The sequence below is a fragment of the Garra rufa genome, chromosome 17 (genome assembly GCF_049309525.1).
Source record: "Garra rufa chromosome 17, GarRuf1.0, whole genome shotgun sequence".
Classification (NCBI taxonomy): Eukaryota; Metazoa; Chordata; class Actinopteri; order Cypriniformes; family Cyprinidae; genus Garra; species Garra rufa.
This window is the reverse complement of record NC_133377.1, coordinates 38,946,353-38,964,216: the sequence shown is the minus strand read 5'-3', so window position 1 is coordinate 38,964,216 and position 17,864 is coordinate 38,946,353. Positions and strand designations below refer to the sequence as shown.

Sequence of the window (17,864 nt, the reverse complement as noted above, 5' to 3'; positions counted from 1 at the left end):
CACAGCAATATTCTGATTAAAGGTCATAGTTTGGATATAAACTAGGGATGGGAAGATTAACCATATGTATCGATACGCGGTCATGCGAGTGCATCGGTAGAGCAGCAGATGATGAATGAAATTTTGGAAACAAATCGAGATGCATCGGTTTTTGCTAGATGCATTCGGTTTTTCCAAGATACCAGCTTATCTTTTTAATATAGAATGTATTTCTTTATTTATTAACAAGTGTTGTCAACCTGGTTTTAGAGTATAATTTAATCGACCTACATAAAGTAGGCCTTAGCAATGGATTTGCGGATGTGTACACTGCAAATCAATGTATCAGGTACGCGGATGAAGCTAGTGGTGAGCCCTGATTGTCAGGTAGCGCGAGGAGCAAAGCAACCATGTAGGACGCCGTGACAATTTATTCCCACAGAGTTTCAAATCTAAAGTGTGGCAACACTATGGATTTTATAAGAAAGATGGACGACTCGACAAGACAGATGCAATTTGTAAAATGTGCCGCGCATCTGTAAAATACACGGGCAGTACGACGAATTTCATGTCGCACTTGAAGCGGCGCCACGGTGTTGTTGTGGAAGCATCTTCCAGTGTCCCTGCATCCCCTGCCTCCTGCTCTGATTCACCTGTAGCTACCAGCTCCAGCTCCAAAAGTGGTGAGAAAAGCATTGAAAGTTTTTTTCCACGCCCCGCTTGCAAACAGTTCTGCGCGCTCTATGCAATAACGGATGCTATTGCATTGTTCATCTGCAAAGATATTCAGCCTTATAGTGTCACGGAGAACGAAGGTTTTAAACACCTCCTCCATGTCTTAGAGCCTCGTTATAAGATACCAAACCGAAAGCTATTCTCCGATAAACAGATTCCTGCTCTGTACGAAAAAATGCAGCAGAGAGATAGAGGAGTCTCTGCACAAAGCCCAAAGAGTTGCTGTAACAGTGGACGGCTGGACATCGTGCACTACAGCATCATATGTAACGGTCACAGCACACTACATAGATGACGGGTGGGTTCTCAAAAACCACATTCTGCAGACCAGAGTGTTCAACGAGGCTCACACAGGGAATAATCTAGCCGTTTTACTTCAGGATGTGTGCCGCGAGTGGAAGATCGAAGAGAAGAGCCCTGCATTAGTCACAGATAACGCCAGAAACATGATCCTGGCTGGTGCTTGTGCCAAGATGGACCCACACGTGAGATGCTTCGCCCACACATTGAACTTGGCATCTCAAAAAGCCTTTAAGGTGGACAGTGTCTCTGAGCTGGTGGTGAAAGTTAGGAAGCTTGTCTCCTTTTTCCACAAAAGCCCCAAGGCAACTGAAGTTCTGCGTGAAATACAGACACAGTTACTACTTCCCAACCACAAGCTCATCCATGACGTTTCCACCAGATGGAACAGTACCATCGACATGTTGGAGCGTTTCTGGGAGCAGCAGCCTGCTGTACTGAACACCCTGCTGTCCAGGAAGATAAAGAGGCGTGAGGTTATGGCGAGTTTGACAGAAGATGACATGACACTGATCCAAGAGATCATCAAATTAATGTCACCACTGAAAGTGGCAACTACACTCCTCAGTGAGGAAAAAAATCCCACCATCTCCATTATCTCTCCAATCCAAGCCAAATTGCTGAGACAATTCCAACAAGATGAGAGTGATCTAGAGGTTATTTCCCACATGAAAGACAGATTCAGGCAGGACTTTGATGGCCGTTATACATATCTTGAAGGCATTCTCCACTGTGCGTCAGCACTTGACCCAGGTTTTAAAGATCTGGCTTTTCTGGATGACAGTGATGCCAAGGATATGGTATTCATGAAGATAACAACCGAGGTGGTACAGATGAATAGAGAGGTAAGAACATTAAAATAGGATAATTATTGCAGTTTAGAACTAAAAATATATGATTATGCATTTATTTCTAATATTATGCATTTTTAAGGAAGAAGTCAGTGACACAATGCCGAATGAAGACCAGGCAACAGGCACATTGGAAGACAGCTGAAACAGAAAACGACGAAAGCCCTTCCAAAGAGGACAAGACAGGTTTGTTTAAATGGAGACAATGTCACAAGTGTACAGATTATGTAGTGAAGATGCAATACAGTGAAGTAATTTTCAGATTGTAAATTAAAGGAAAATTTTTAGCAGAACTGATCAGCCTCTCTTCTTTAGATGATGCCCCTCCGAAGAAAAGGACTGCCATGGACCAGATGTCAGACTGCCATGGACCAGATTTCCTGAGTGCAAGACCACCAGCAAAAACCATCAGGGAGAAAGCTAAGGATGAAATCTTAAAATATAGAGAGAGGGACACTTTAGGTTTGGATGGGGATGTGTTGCAGTGGTGGAGACTGCAAGTAGATCTTCCACTACTATCAGCTTTAGCAAAGAGATATCTGTCCATCCCAGCAACAAGCGTACCCGCTGAAAGAGTTTTCAGCACAGCTGGAGACATAGTTACAGCTCAGCGTAGCTTGCTTCACCTGATCATGTTGATCAGTTGATATTTCTGAAGAAAAACCTTTAACTGAAGGTGACTGACCACTGTACACTATTCTAAAAGGCCACAAGGTGTCCTTCTGTTTAAAAAAATGATTTTTTTTTTATTATTACTATTTTCATTAGCCTGTTGTTTATAGTGACAGTGAATTTTCAAAATAAGTTTTGAATATTCTGTGGCAAAAGATATCTTTGTAAAATGTATGTTCTTAGTTGAAAAGTTAAATCACAATTCTTGTTGTATAATAGTAAACCTTCTTTCTGTTGAAAGAGTGCAAATATTTTTTGTATATACATTCTGTTCATCTTGAAATACTTAAATAATATGCCATATGTTCTAAAATGGCCCTCTACTGTAAACAGACACTCAGGCTCTGAGAGAAAAAACAATTTGTAAAAAAAAAGTCTTGGTTTTACTTGGTCAATAAATAATCAAACTCATTCAATGGCACCACATCTTCATTCACATCATCACATAAACTTGATCTAATTAGTTAGTGCTGAATTATCGCATCTTATCGTGATATGGGTGTGAATCGTATTGTAATTGCATCGCAATATGTCACAAATGTATCGTTAGTATATCAGATCGGATACTTTGTATCGAGATGCGTATCGGATCGGCGTTATGCCTTAGATGCCCAACCCTAATATAAACACTGTTGTGATGTAGTAGAGATCAAAGAGCACGTCATTTTTGAAAGTAATTGGCGCTTCAAGTAACGTTTGTGTCGATTGCTTTGTTTCGCCACTAGATGGAAACAACAACTTTTAAAAAATGTATTTGTCATTGACTACCAAGATTGATTCAAAAACGCAGATTCCTCCAGTTGTTTTTGTGAGCAAATCATTTATTCATTCAAACCACTTTCATATAAAAAGTTGGTATAATATATTCTGTTTTAAATATTATGTATTAAATTATTAATAATTCATTCAAATGAATTAAACACTTTTTAATAGACTGAAGCAATTAATATTTTGTGTCACATTATTTTGCTTAGTTTAGAATTGCTAGGAAATCGTGTTCTCTATTTAATCTCTATAAAACTAAAACTGAAACTTAACTATATAAAAACTAAATAGAAATGTGTTCACAAAATAGAAACTAAACTAAAACTAACAAAATTGTTAATTAAACTAATAAAAACTAAACTAAGTTTTATAGCAAATTTGAAAACTACACTAAAATAAAACGAATTAAAAAAAGCAAAACTAAATTAACCTTGGTCTCTAGCAAGTAGTTCGTCATCGGTATCCGGGTAGAAAAACGCTTCCCAGGTAAAAAAATGAAACTAATCTGAGGACCTCAAACTAACACGCTCTAGTCTAGAATATGTTTTACATTTTCAAACTCTAACAAATAAAATATATGTTAGCTACAGTCACTATAGGTTTATTTATGTATTTATTTATTTTATCATATACTGGAACACACTGCCATTCCTATTCTCTTGTTTCCCAGCATAATTTGTATTATTTACTTTATATATATATATATATATATATATATATATATATATATATATATATATATATATATATAAGCTATCGTTGTTGTTTTTAGTAGTTGTGGTATGGTTAACTCATTTTAGGCCTAATCAAAATATAACATCGTAGACAAATGTGATTAGGATAGGCTACATTGAAAGTATGATATTAAGGATATTAAAACATTAAAATATATAAAACACGTCAAAATACAAATATGAAAAATGTTAGTATAATACGAATCTTTGAATTCAAGTGGGCCGATTATGTTTCCGTGTAACAGAATAACTCTTAAAAAGCAATCATAAAACAAATGCTAAACTATTGCCTACTGGTAAAATAAACAAATCTACTCACCAGCAGCCAGAAGAGCCAGATGAGCTCCGAAGAGAAAAAGCAGTACGGGCCGCATTCTTGAGTCTGTCTGAGAAACAATATCTTTCAGAAAAGCGTACTTAAAATCAAAGTAGGCCTAACAAACGCCTCGGTCGTTGCCTTGAAATGGTGAAGTGACTAGGTGCTTTCGAGATGCACTATAGCCTGCCTCCGGCTGCGGGATCAGCCCCTTGCAGTCGGGGGAGGAGTAAAGAGTCGTCGGTCAGGTCGGTTTTAGTGATGGAAAGTTCGGATCATTTTACCGACTCGGATCTTTGAGTGTCGTTCAGAAAAATTAACGAATCTTTTTCTAGTCATTTCGTTCATTTTACCAAAATATAGCCTAATTAAAAAAGCTACGTGTTACTTCCATAACACATGTACTGCTTATACAAACGTTGATCACACTGTAAACAAGACAAAACTATAATGCTATTAGAAACAAACAAACAAAAAAATTAATTCATTGTTTACCTGGGTTAAGCCTAAAGGTGCGTTCGAGATGCACTACACTAGCCTGCCGCCGGCTGGCGAGAGCAGGCGCTTGCAGTCGGGGGAGGAGTAGAGACGGCCGTCAAGTCGGACACTTATAGAGGATGAAACTGTATTCCAAACATACACAAAAAAGGAATAAAGAAAAAGAAGAAATAAAACTACATAAGATAAATAAATCAAAGAAAAAAGTTCCCCTATAATTTATTCTATACAATCGTTTTGCTTTTTTTTGTTGTTGTTGATTAGCCTATCAAGTATGTGAGTTACTTTAATGTAATGCAATATGACGTTTATTATTTGCATCTTGGTTTTGTAGTTAGCTATAGGACATTTTTCAAATATAAGCAGTTTATTCAGTGTAGTGAAGCCTCTCACAACATCCATAAAAAAAGCGGCCTCTGGTTGACCAGTTTTTTTTTGTTTTGTTTTTTTCAAAACTTTAACTCTTATACAATAAGAATATATATTTACCATATCGCCTGATATTCATTTTCATCACCATTGTTTTATTTGAATATCAGATATTCAATATAAAGATTGATTACATACAGGAAGTTTTTTTTAGAAAAAACACGCAGCACACTTCGTGCTTGTCCTCACATACTGCAAATTTTAAAGGGTGAATTTAACTCTTTCAGTGTTAAAACTAACCAGTGGTGTCAAAAGTATTCACATTCATTACTCAAGTAGAAGTATAGATACTAAGATTTAAAAAGACTTTTGTAGAAGTTGAAGTATCAACTCAAGCTTTTTACTCAAGTAAAAGTATAAAAGTACTGGTTTCAAAACTACTTAAAGTAAAAAAGTAAAAGTAATGTAAGGAAAAAAATGCCATTAAGGACAAAAGCTTAGGCCGCGCCACAGGGGCCTATTGTGCACTACCCCACCTCCCCAAAAAACATTTCTAAAGGCCATAGTGACTATGTTATATTAAAATGTTAATGTTGAAAAATTTGGACTGCACTAGGCTACCTGTTTTAGCTGCATATACATTTTATTACAATGCAAATACATTAAAGAACCATAAATGTGTACTACTGAGCATTAACATGTTTCATGGAGCGGAAGATATGATGATTAGTTGCTGCCTATAAGTATTGTTATCGCAACATTGTCAGTCGCGTTGTCAATCGCAAACGTTTATTTATTAAAACGTCTTTCTATCAAACTACCTACTATAGCTTCATTTGCAGAAGATGAAGAGAAAGCACCCGTTTGATAAATAAGCAAGTAGTAGAGAAATAATAACTTGTAAGAAATAATCTTTTTTGAGTAATGACCCGAACACTCGCTATATCCTTGCTGGAGTGTAGGGCTGGACTGGGGTTAAAATTTTAAAATTTGGCCATGGACAAATCCAGCCCATCCAGCCCACAAGTTCCCCCGTGAGTTTTGTTGGATTATAGGGCCTTTAATTGAAGTAAATAAATGAATAAAACAGGACAGAATCAAATAATGGTAGATACTGAATTCAAATGCAACTTTTATTAATAATTCATAAAATTAATAATGCATTTTTGTCACATAGAAATGCATGCAGTAAAGCATTGATTTTGAGCTAGAATGCGGGACTTTTATTGCTAATAAATTCTGTAAAAATTACTTACTTTTGGAGAACACAAAAGTTATTTTGTAGAATGTAAACAAACATATTCGTTTACCCTTGATTTCTACTCTATAGACACAATTTTTGAATTTCTCAAAGTATCTTCTTTTATGTTCCACAGAAGAAAGAAGTTCATACAGGATTGAAATTACATGATGTTGAGTAAATAATGACAATTTTTATTTTTGGGTGAACTGTCCCTTTAAGAACTTTAATATGTGTAGTAAACACCTCATTTATATAAGGCACTGATATTTATCTTTAATCAGGCTCTTACTGAATTAACATTTTACTCCAATTAAAATGAATTACAACTTAATATTTAAAAAGAAAGAAATTATTGCTTAAAATCCAGATATTAACTGACTAGTATTAGTAAGATGTCGTCACAAGAATAAAATTACAATGGTTATGTTTTTTAAATAATTCATAATAATAAACTATGAAATTTTTAATAAAAAAATGACAGTAATTATGTATTGACGTTTATCACTTTACCTCCTCATGCAGCTGTTTCCAGCAGCCCGGCAGAACCTACAGAACCTTTAATGTTCTCATATCACACAATTGCCTAACACAATTCTGTGTTAAATCTGAATGCGTCAAGGAACTTCAACTTGCGCCATTTATCACTTTGAATCGCGCTGTGCGGGTGACTGATTCCGCCACTTCACACTTTTGGGCTATTTGCAGTTTCGAATGTCATTTAAAATAGCGCATAATATGCGGGAGGTCTGCCTCTCTTCGGCGATCGGCCCACTACTCCACCGGCCCACCGGGAATGTACCGGTTCTCCCCGATGGCCAGGAGTGTGACGTGATTTGTGTCATGTCACGTGCAGGTGTGATGGATCGCGTACAAACCAATAGGGTGTCGGAATTATACTTGTCATCCAACCACAACCAAATTCACTCTGTGTGGATGGCGCGATTTATCTGGATAGGTTTTTTTTTTTTTTTTGAACGATGACATGAATGAAAACTAGCCGAAAAAAAAATAGGAGTAACGAGTCTATTTTTAAAATGTAAGGAGTAGAAAGTACAGATAATTGCGTGAAAATGTAAGGAGTAGAAGTAAAAAGTCGTCTGAAAAATAATTACTCCAGTAAAGTATAGATACCCAAAATTTCTACTTAAGTAAGGTAACGAAGTATTTGTACTTCGTTACTTGACACCTCTGAAACTAACACTTGCCAGTGTATATTTGGATACCACCAGTAAAGTGTTAAACTAACACTTTTGAAAGTGTTAACATTTTAACACCCTAACAGTGTAACAATGTAAAATTTTAACACCAGAATGGATGATAAAAAAATAAAAAACAGCAAGTTTGGTGTTCAAAATTAACACTCATGGATTAACTGGTCAACACTGCACCAGTGTTCATGTGAATATGTTATAAAATACACCCACAAAACAATACAAGTTACATCTATTTATTATTTAATTTAAATATTTTAAATATTTTTCCCTGCACCAAAATGTCTTCACATTCAGTGTTTTCAATACATTTAAAAAACACGCTTTTACAACAATTAAAACATCATAATGTCAAGGCAAATCAATACAAATGCACAAAATACAAATTCTTATTTGGTCCATATGTGCTTTTAATGTCATAAGGTTTGTAATGCTTACATTTATCAGCTTAAACAAGAGTCTTTGCTAAGAGTTTGGACCTCGTTGGAGAGAGTAATCTCATTCTTTGTTTTCAGCATGACGAGATGTATTACTCTGCAGCTTTTAGCCAAGCTAGATAGCCACTCACATTTGCAGCATCACAAAAGTGCTCCAGTAAAATTGGAAAACTAAATAACAAAAATCTAAAAAACAGGATAATTTCACATCCATTTACCAGGTGAAATATCAGAGACAAGTATCAAGTACAATAGTCAAGTCACCGTTATTTATATAGCGCATTTTACAATGCAGATTGTGTTAAAGCAGGTTTACAGTGTTAAAAAGGTAAATAGTGTGTTGAAATAGTGTTCCATTCTCCTCTGGCCTGACAAAACCAGCAGTTTAAAACTAGGCTGCAATAAAGTCAGATTGAATTGCGGACTTGTCTGGTTCCTGTGGTCTTGTGCCAATGTGTGTGTAGTTGACGAGGTGTTCACTAGGGTGCAACCTATCTCTAGGGCTCATTTTGTTGTCCTGGTCTCCGCTGACATTCAGGGCTGTAGAGGTCGTCTCTAGGTGCTGATCCACCATCTGGACTGGATCCAGTGGACTGCAGTGACCATCTGATCTGGATACAGTCTGGATCTGGGTGTCTACGGTGGCCTCGGAATGAGAACAAAACAGACTGGTATTAGTGTACATGCCGTTCTTTCTTATGATGAAACAAAGTCATAATTGCATACTGATCTCTCTCTGCATTGAAGATAGACTCCTATCAAAATGAATGTACATAAATGGGACAGCACATAAATAAATGACAGTGCAAACATACCAAAAACTTACATTTGATACATTTTTGCAAGGAGATTAGACTCTTTATTATTATTGTTTAATAATCAAAACATTTGGCATGACGATCAATAATCTTAAAATATGCAGTTGTGGCTTACCCATGTATCTGGCATGTGTACTAACAAAGCTCTTCTCATCCCACTTAGAGTATACTCTTCAAGCACATCATTGTCCGAGTGAAAGAATATCTCCCTGAGAAAAAGTTTACGAGTGCACAACAAATAAATATAACTATAAATCAATATGACGTTCACAAATATATTTTAAATCAGGTAAAACACTTAATACTTACGTTTCCCTGTTAAAAGCGACCTTCACGTCAGCACCGCAATGCAATTCAAATCTGTGAGAAACATTTGGGCTGGTTTAGGCACAAACAGCATACAACTATCATTTTAAAGTAGTAATATCCTATATAATACATAATGTAAATGAGACAAAACACTTATTTTCTGTGTTTTTCTTGATCAAAACAACTTCACCGTCTTCTCCACATCATGAGTGAAAGAAAATATCTCTGAAAAAAATGTTTAAGAGTGCACATGTTGCACCCACAATACTGGTGAGGGAATTTATCAGACAGATGAAAGATGAAAACACAGAACACGGAGCTGCTACTTTTCCCAACAATGCAATTATGTCTGCATTTTCACATACCAGTAATATTAAACATAGAAAGACCTCCTTAACAAAAGTTACAATATGTAGAAAATGTACAAAATTACTCAAATACAGATTCTCATCAAACATTGTTTTCCATCAATTAACCCGTTTTTTTTAGTTCCAACCACCTTCCAACATTTGTACAATTTCATGCACATCAAGAAAACCAATGCATGGCACACAACATTCATCAATGAGACCCTGTTCAACATCTAAACGCATGTGCATGCTCCATGTCTCAAACCACTCAAATGAGCTCTGAAATAATTACTTGCGCTTGTCCTGGTTGTTCAAACCCATTTAAAGCTAAAAGATCCACGTCCACATGTGACGAGTCGAATCATAGATATGCTAAACTCGTGCTCATAACGGATGGACGTGGCTGCGTATCAAAGGTAAAAAGAAAATGATATAAATATTGTTCATTTTCTTGCAAAACCCGATCGTTTCGTGTCTTAGGACATCAATGTATCGTCACGAGCCGCAGGGTGTAATTTGGATTTGTCTGTGCATGTTTACTTTTAAAGGTTTAGTGCCTATCTATGTCTATTATTTGGCTGAGTTATACTGGTATTAGTTGATCGTTAACAAACTATGAACAACTGATCTGTAAAGTGTGAGTTAATATTTTAGTTAAGTGTTAGTTATTAGCTTATGTATGTTAGTGGGACGTTATTCTAAAGTTGCAACTATTCCTCATTTACTAACAATTAATAAATGAAGAATAATTGCAACTTTAGAATAACGTCCCAATAACATATATAAACTATTAACTGATACCTAACAAGTCTTTAGTAAGTAATTTACTAACAGCTTGTTCATGATCTATTACTAATTTATTAGGTATAGTTATAAACATTAAAATACAGTTAACAAGTCATTTATAACTTGTTAACTAACAGCTTGTAAGTTACCTATATCTTATAGTTATCTATAAGGCACAGTTATAAATAATTAAAAAACTATTAACTTAAAGTTTAAACTTTAGTTTAGTAAACTTAAAATTAAAGTTTATTAATGGTCTATTAACTAGTTGTAACGGATAGTTATTATAAAGTGTTACCAACTGAGGAAAGAATATTTGCCAGTTTACATCATGAGCAATAAATTTGGTTATATGGTTACAGAATTGTGAAATCTGTCAGTTTTAGAAATTAATTATAATGATCATTGCCAAATGACTAATATGAACGAAGGGTTTTTAAGACGTTGATCAGGTAGCTTGACCTGTAACCATTTTTAACTGACAAGACAATGAGAACCAAATTGCCTTTAAACAAAGCCCTGGGAATTTGCTGAAAGTCCTGAATTATATACTGTAATCAGAGTACAGTAATATGGTATGATAATTTAGAAGATTGAAATTACAATAATTAGGCATTTTGGTATCACTGAGTAATTTCATTATATAATGATATGCAAGGCAATAACAAGTTAATCTGATATTTAAAGTTATACACATTGATACTGACAATGTCATTTGGACTAAACTTAATAGAAGGGCTGTTAAGTAACAATTATGAACTATTCTAGGTTTAAGTGGAATAATGATTATGTATTCTCTTTTTCTATTTTTAACAATGGCTTAATTTGGGTATTACTTATGTTGGGTTTGTTTATTTTAGACTGCCATTGTTTTGGACCCCAAAATGGTCCATTATAGGAAATGAATGAGGGGATTTACAATCCCTCTTCTTGCACTATATATTATAAATAATAGTTTTAGTAAAAATAGGATATCTATCTTAAGAATGCTTATTAATTTAGCTTGGCTTCCATGGAATAAATAAGCGTGATTCTTGTAATCAGTTAATTTTCAGATATTACCAAATTAACTAAGAGGCATTATGGTTGTGTAAGACAGGTAAAGACAATTGTGTCTAAGGTAATGACAGCCAACAATGCACTACATGCACTGTAGGACTTTTAGTTCCAATGTAGTTATAAAAGGGGAAACATATTCAGTTGTGCTCACAGGGTGTCACAAGGAGAGTCAGAGACGTGCGGATCCATTTGCAGCATTTAGAATCGTCAACAGGCCAGAATAATCACCAGAAAACAGGAACAACGTAGGTAATCCGGGAAACAGTTCAATAGACAGGCAATGGTCGCAATGGCAGGAAGCAGGAATCGTCAACGGGGTACACAGTCCAGAGTCATACACAGATAATCCAACACAGAGAGAAACGCTTAGAATTACGACCATATGGAACGATAAGACTTCGCAAGGTGGCTGTGTGTGTGAGTGGCTTAAATGCAGACAGTGTGATGAGGTGCAGCTGTGACCAGTAATCAGTAAAGTGAGAGCAGGTGAATGCAGTGATTAGAGCAGTGGATTGTGGGAAATGAAGTCCATGATGTGTGGTGCAAGAGTTCATAATGACAGGATAGACCAGATACGTGACAGAGCCCCTCCCCAAGGAGCGGCTTCCAGACGCTCTAACCACCTAATACAACCTGGAGGGTGGTGGAGCGGAGGCGGAACAGGGGGAGGGATGGAGGGCCAGGTCCATGTAGGGGTACTGGAACCACGAACTGAGGCTGAGCCGACGGAGGGAGAAGCCATGGCGGAGGAAGGGTTGGCTTCTGCATGGGGCCGACTGACGGAGGTGGAGCCCGAGGCGGAACCGGAGAGTCGATGGTCCTGGGCGACACAGAGGATCCGGAGGGCCAAGGCAGAACCCAAGGCTCTGGCGACCCCGGCAGAGATGGAGGTCCGGAGGTACGCAGCGGAGCCGGAGTGACAGAGGATCGAGGCTGTGCCCACGGGAGGGAGGAGGTCCACAGAGCCGGCAGGACGGAGTGACGAGGCGCAGCCGGAGGAGTAGAGTCCAGAGGCGAAGGTGGGGCGACGACTGACCGGGGCGGAGCCGTAGAGACGATGGAGCCCGGAGGAGCTGGTGGGCCGACGGCCGACAACGGAGACGAGGGAGCACAGAGCCGGGGTGGAGCCGCAGGGTCGGAGGGCCGAGGTGGAGTCCAGGACTCTGAGACTGGAGGTGATGGTGAGGGATCCCTCAGTCTGGACACCGATGAAGACTGGCAGTCCCACGGCAAGTCCTCTGCACCGAAGGTGGGATGTGGGTGAGCAGAGGGACTGTCAGGAGACAGAGGTGGCGGAACTGGAGCAGCAGGGAGGGTGGGTGGGAACAGTCCATGCATGAGCTCCGTGACCAGAACCGGGCAGACAGGAATCTCAGGACGACTGGATGGAACCAGCGGAGTCTCTGGAAGGCTGTGCGGAACCAGCGGAGGCTCTGGAAGGCAGGGCTGAACCCGCGGAGTCTCTGGAAGGCTGGGCGGAACCAGCGGAGTCTCTGGAAGGCTGGGCTGAACCAGCGGAGTCTCTGGAAGGCTGGGCGGAACCAGCGGAGTCTCTGGAAGGCTGGGCGGAACCAGCGGAGTCTCTGGAAGGCTGGGCGGAACCAGCGGAGTCTCTGGAAGGCTGGGCGGAACCAGCGGAGTCTCTGGAAGGGCAGGCTCTGAGCGAGCGGTCACTGGAGGGCGCTCTGGCGGCGCAGTCACTGGAGGGCGCTCAGACTGTGCGGTCGTGTTTTGGCTTGACTCAGGATATGAGGTCGCTGCTTTGGCAGGTGCTGACCGTAAGAGACCGACTGTTCGTGCTGACAGTAATGGTGGGTCCTCTAGGCTGGACATGAATCTTTGCCAAGCCGTGGTGAAATGTGGGTGTTGTGATTCTGGGCTAGTGGCCATCTTGCTTACAGACTCATGCGGGTCCATATTGTGATGCTGGAGAATAAAGCTGCTGGATCCTTGTAATGGCGAGGTCTTCTGTCACAAGGAGAGTCAGAGACGTGCGGATCCATTTGCAGCATTTATTTAGAATCGTCAACAGGCCAGAATAATCACCAGAAAACAGGAACAACGTAGGTAATCCGGGAAACAGTTCAATAGACAGGCAATGGTCGCAATGGCAGGAAGCAGGAATCGTCAACGGGGTACACAGTCCAGAGTCATACACAGATAATCCAACACAGAGAGAAACGCTTAGAATTACGACCATATGGAACGATAAGACTTCGCAAGGTGGCTGTGTGTGTGAGTGGCTTAAATGCAGACAGTGTGATGAGGTGCAGCTGTGACCAGTAATCAGTAAAGTGAGAGCAGGTGAATGCAGTGATTAGAGCAGTGGATTGTGGGAAATGAAGTCCATGATGTGTGGTGCAAGAGTTCATAATGACAGGATAGACCAGATACGTGACACAGGGGTTGTAAGAAGCAGCAGACCAATTAAAGAATTGTGTCCATTGAAGAAGTATAATACTTGGAGTTTAAAAACAAAATGTGCAGTGCTTTTGGCCAATAGTTGGGATTGATTTTAGTATGTTTATATATAAGGATGTTTTTTAATTATCATTTGTTAAGGCTGACTATAAGTGGGCAAATTTTGTAGATGTTTTGTCGCAGATACCAAGTCCATTACTAGAACGGAACAACTACATGACCATCTTAAAGGTAACTGCTTTAGCACCACTTCGGTGGTCTATAATGTCACTGCTAGGTGCATTTAAATAGGCTTAATTTGGAAATTATTGCTAGCAGAAAAACTAAGACGAAGAGAGCACCAAGTGAATGTTACATTTACAGTAGGAACGTTTTTACGGACGTGACAGATTCGGTAGAGGAGTTTGTGGAAGTGTTAAAGTATGCTTTGTACGCACTTGGAGGATATCTAGGACTAGTTGTCTTAATTATTTGGATGATGGTTCGTTGTTGTTTCTTGTATGTTTTTAAATATGTCTACAGGACAGTGAATCCTATGGAAGGAGAGATGTGACTGCTGAAGCTGTCAAACAGCTTACATCAACGATTGACCAAAGAAAACGTCAACGCCCTGTTGTGAGTGGAAGGTGGGAGAGCCCCTGCCATGGGGACCGGAATTTTTAGTTTCCGGCATGTCCATGATGGGGTGAAGAAACGATTGTGACCCGCCAGGGGAGCATTAGTCACCCCTCCGCCTTCCGTAGTGTCCTCACATGGTAGACTGGACGTGGAGTATTGGACTCCACAATTGGCCTAAAACGGGGGACTGAAGGAGTGGAAGTCGGAAGACATCATGGCCTTTTTACAAATTAATATCCTTATTAATTCTTACACATTTTTAGTAGATGATCTAGCTCATAAATCAGTGTTTAACTCCTAATATTATTTGTTGTTTAATATTAGTATTGGCTAAAAGATGTCTTAATAGAAAATCACATGATGTTAGAATAAATTGTGCATTGATTGAGATTTGTGCTTGTTGAAGTTTCCCTTTTCTCAGACACCCGACCCTCCTGATTACGTGAGCAGTTGTGACCAAGACATCTGTGATCGGGACATCTATGACATGTGTTCTTGATAACTGATCAAATGTGAATCCCTAAGACTTGTTAAGTGGCTAAGTGGCTAACTGTTAAGTGTGCGTGTATCAAACCACACTGATAAAGAGTCTTTCCTGGCTAGGCAACCTTGACAATAGATAAGACCTCTGTGTGTGACTTTATGTGTGTGTTGAATATTTCACACTTATCTAGGTTCTGGACCAATCCGGATCTTCCTAATCTATGTATTGACGTAATTAGCAACCTCTGTTAGAGTATAGTTACTGGTGTTTTGAACATGTACGCAGAGCGGCCTACGAACTCTATCGAGAGTGTTGAAGCTGACTTCTACTGATGAAACTGGAAACTATTTTCTTCAGTAAACATGACTTCGATTGATTGAATCTTTGACTCCTGGTTTTTGTTCATCATATCTGGTCCTTGGGTGTTTTTACTGTAAAATTCCCCTTACAGAATCCTAACAGAATTATAAGAGACCAACAACAAGTTTCAGTTACTTTAGAAACGTTAAACTTAAACACTTTGCTTAAATTACTTTAGAAACAACAATTCAAGTACAGCTCTGTCACCACACTTTGTCGGGTTAATTCAGTTCGGTTAGAAATTTAAACAGAATTGTACAGAATAGGCTTAAGAACTCCTCCTGCTAATACTGACTAAACCAAATTCTCTTCTGTCCTTAAAATTTTCTTTCTAGATTTTTTTAAACAAGGGGGTTCCCTGACAAAAACAGCATAGAATAAAGAAACTGCTTTTCATACCTTTCCTTGCTTTTTTCGGAAATCCTTGTTGGGTGGCTCGTCAATGTAAGAAAAAATGAAGAGGACTTAGAAGATCTCGATGAAGATGTTTATTGCAGCATAGCAGTGACAAAGTACATGTTGTACCTTGGGTTCAACGGAGTCGGAATGATCCTAGAACATCCTTAGTTCGAACATTTTATAGCATTACAGTTTACTATCCTAATGTAAATGAAGTTGCTCCTGTCGTAACAGCTGTGGTCTGTATGTTAATTAAGTTCTGACACCCCTTTGTCTGAGATGGTTCTCACACCCATTCCCATTCTACAATTGGTCACCTTTTGCTTGGGATGACCAGTGCCTATCATTCTCAAAGCTAGGGGGCGCTGGAACGTTTTCATGCAACCTTGAAATCTCTGTTACGCGCATATTGCGTTGAAATGAAGAAGGACTGGGAAGAGGCTTTTGTTGGCTGCCCTTGGGGTTGTTCAAGAAAGCACAGGGTTTTGTCCCAATGACTTAGTTTTTGGTCACAAAGTATGAACATCTTTGTCTGTCTTGAACAATGAATTAGACCAGTCAAAAACCCTGCCAGTTTGGTGGATTATGTTGATGGTTTCCGCTGTAAATTATTTTTATTTTCGAAGTTGGCTAGTTAACATCTAATTTCGCTCAAAATGAAACAGCGTTATGATCGCAAAGCAGAGGCCAGGGTGTTTAATCCCGGTGATCAGGCGGTAGCGCTGCTGCTTATCCCAGGTTCACCTTTAACAGCGAAGTACTCGGGCCCTTTTACGATCATGCGTAAAGTCTCTGAGACAAATTATTTGTTGAACTGGCTGAACTGGATAGTATGTTGGGGCATTTAAGTGGAGAACAACGTGATGAGTTAATGTCTTTAATTTCTGAATTTTTGTCTATATTTTTGTTTTTTAGCCCGGTTAAGCAGAGGTTTTATCGACTGCCTCTAGAGAAGCGTAAAAGTATGGAGGCCAGTGTCCAATATCTTCTTGATAACGGCCTAGCCAAACCGTCCTATTCCAGCTGGGCATCACCGTTTTTGTTGGTTAAAAATTGGATCAAACATATAGGTTTTGTACAGGTTATAGGAAGGCACTGACAAAGCCGGATTCCTTTCCATTGCCTCGTATTGAGAATTGTGTGGACCAGGTCGGTAGTGCGTAGTACGTTAGTAAATTTTATTTGTTAAAGGGGTATTACCAGGTACCACTAACACAGAGAGCTCAGGAGGTGTCTGCATTTGTTACATCTTCTGGTTTGTACTCTTATTCTAGGATAAGTTTTGGCCTTCAGAACGCCCCCTCAACCTTTCAGAGTCTCATGAATAGGGTAGTTGTCGGGTTGGAGGGATGTGCCATTTATTTAGACGACATAGTCTGTTACGCCAATACTTGGGGTGATCATCTGGCATGTATTCGTGCACTGTTCCAGTGGTTGGTGGCAGCAATTCTTACTGTGAACCTTGCTAAATGTGAGTTTGCCCAGGCCACTGTCGTTTATTTGGGTAAGGTGGTTGGCCAAGGTAAGGTGCATCCAGAAAATGCAAAGGTCGTGGCCATAGAGAACTTTCCCATGACGTCCACAAAGAAAGAATTGATGCACTTTCTGGGTTTGATCAGTTATTACCGTAATTTTTGCTGCAATTTTTCCACGGTCGTTTCCCCACTGACCAATTTATTGAGGAGCACAGCTAAGTTTGTTTGGTCAGCCGAGTGTCAGCAAGCATTTCAAAATGCCAAGTTGTTATTGAGTTTGGCGCCGGTCTTGGCTGCACCCAAATTGGATCAGCCACTCCAGCTACAGGTTGACGTGAGTCAGGTTGGGCCGGGTGCCGTTCTTTTACAGAGCGATGAAAATGGGGTTGAAAAACCTGTTTGTCATTTTTCGCGCAAATTCAACAAACACCAGTTTAATTACTCTGTTATCAAGGGGGCTTTGGCGCTAATTTGTGCACTTCAACACTTCAAGGTTTATATGGGTGGGGGTTTACATCCAATCGTGGTATTCGAACCAAAATCCCCTCACTTTCCTCCAGTCAGTAAAGATTTCCACCAACCAATGCCTCTTAAGTTGGGCACTATTTCTACAACCTTTTCGTTTCGTTATTCAACACATTCGCGGTGTGTTAACTGATGCACTCTCTCGTGCCC

The 17,864-nt window shown here is 39.2% G+C and overlaps 1 protein-coding gene across 1 annotated transcript in view; it reads right to left on the bottom strand.

Moving 5' to 3' along the window:
* Nucleotides 1–4,534, bottom strand: part of LOC141289544 (class I histocompatibility antigen, F10 alpha chain-like) — a 30,934-nt gene extending 26,400 nt beyond the window's left edge. Inside the window, exon 1 of the mRNA XM_073821659.1 lies at nt 4,356–4,534. Within this exon, the coding sequence (XP_073677760.1) occupies nt 4,356–4,410 (55 nt within the window). The 5' untranslated portion in view covers nt 4,411–4,534. The remainder of the gene's footprint in view (nt 1–4,355) is intronic.
* Between the last annotated feature and the right edge of the window lie 13,330 nt (nt 4,535–17,864).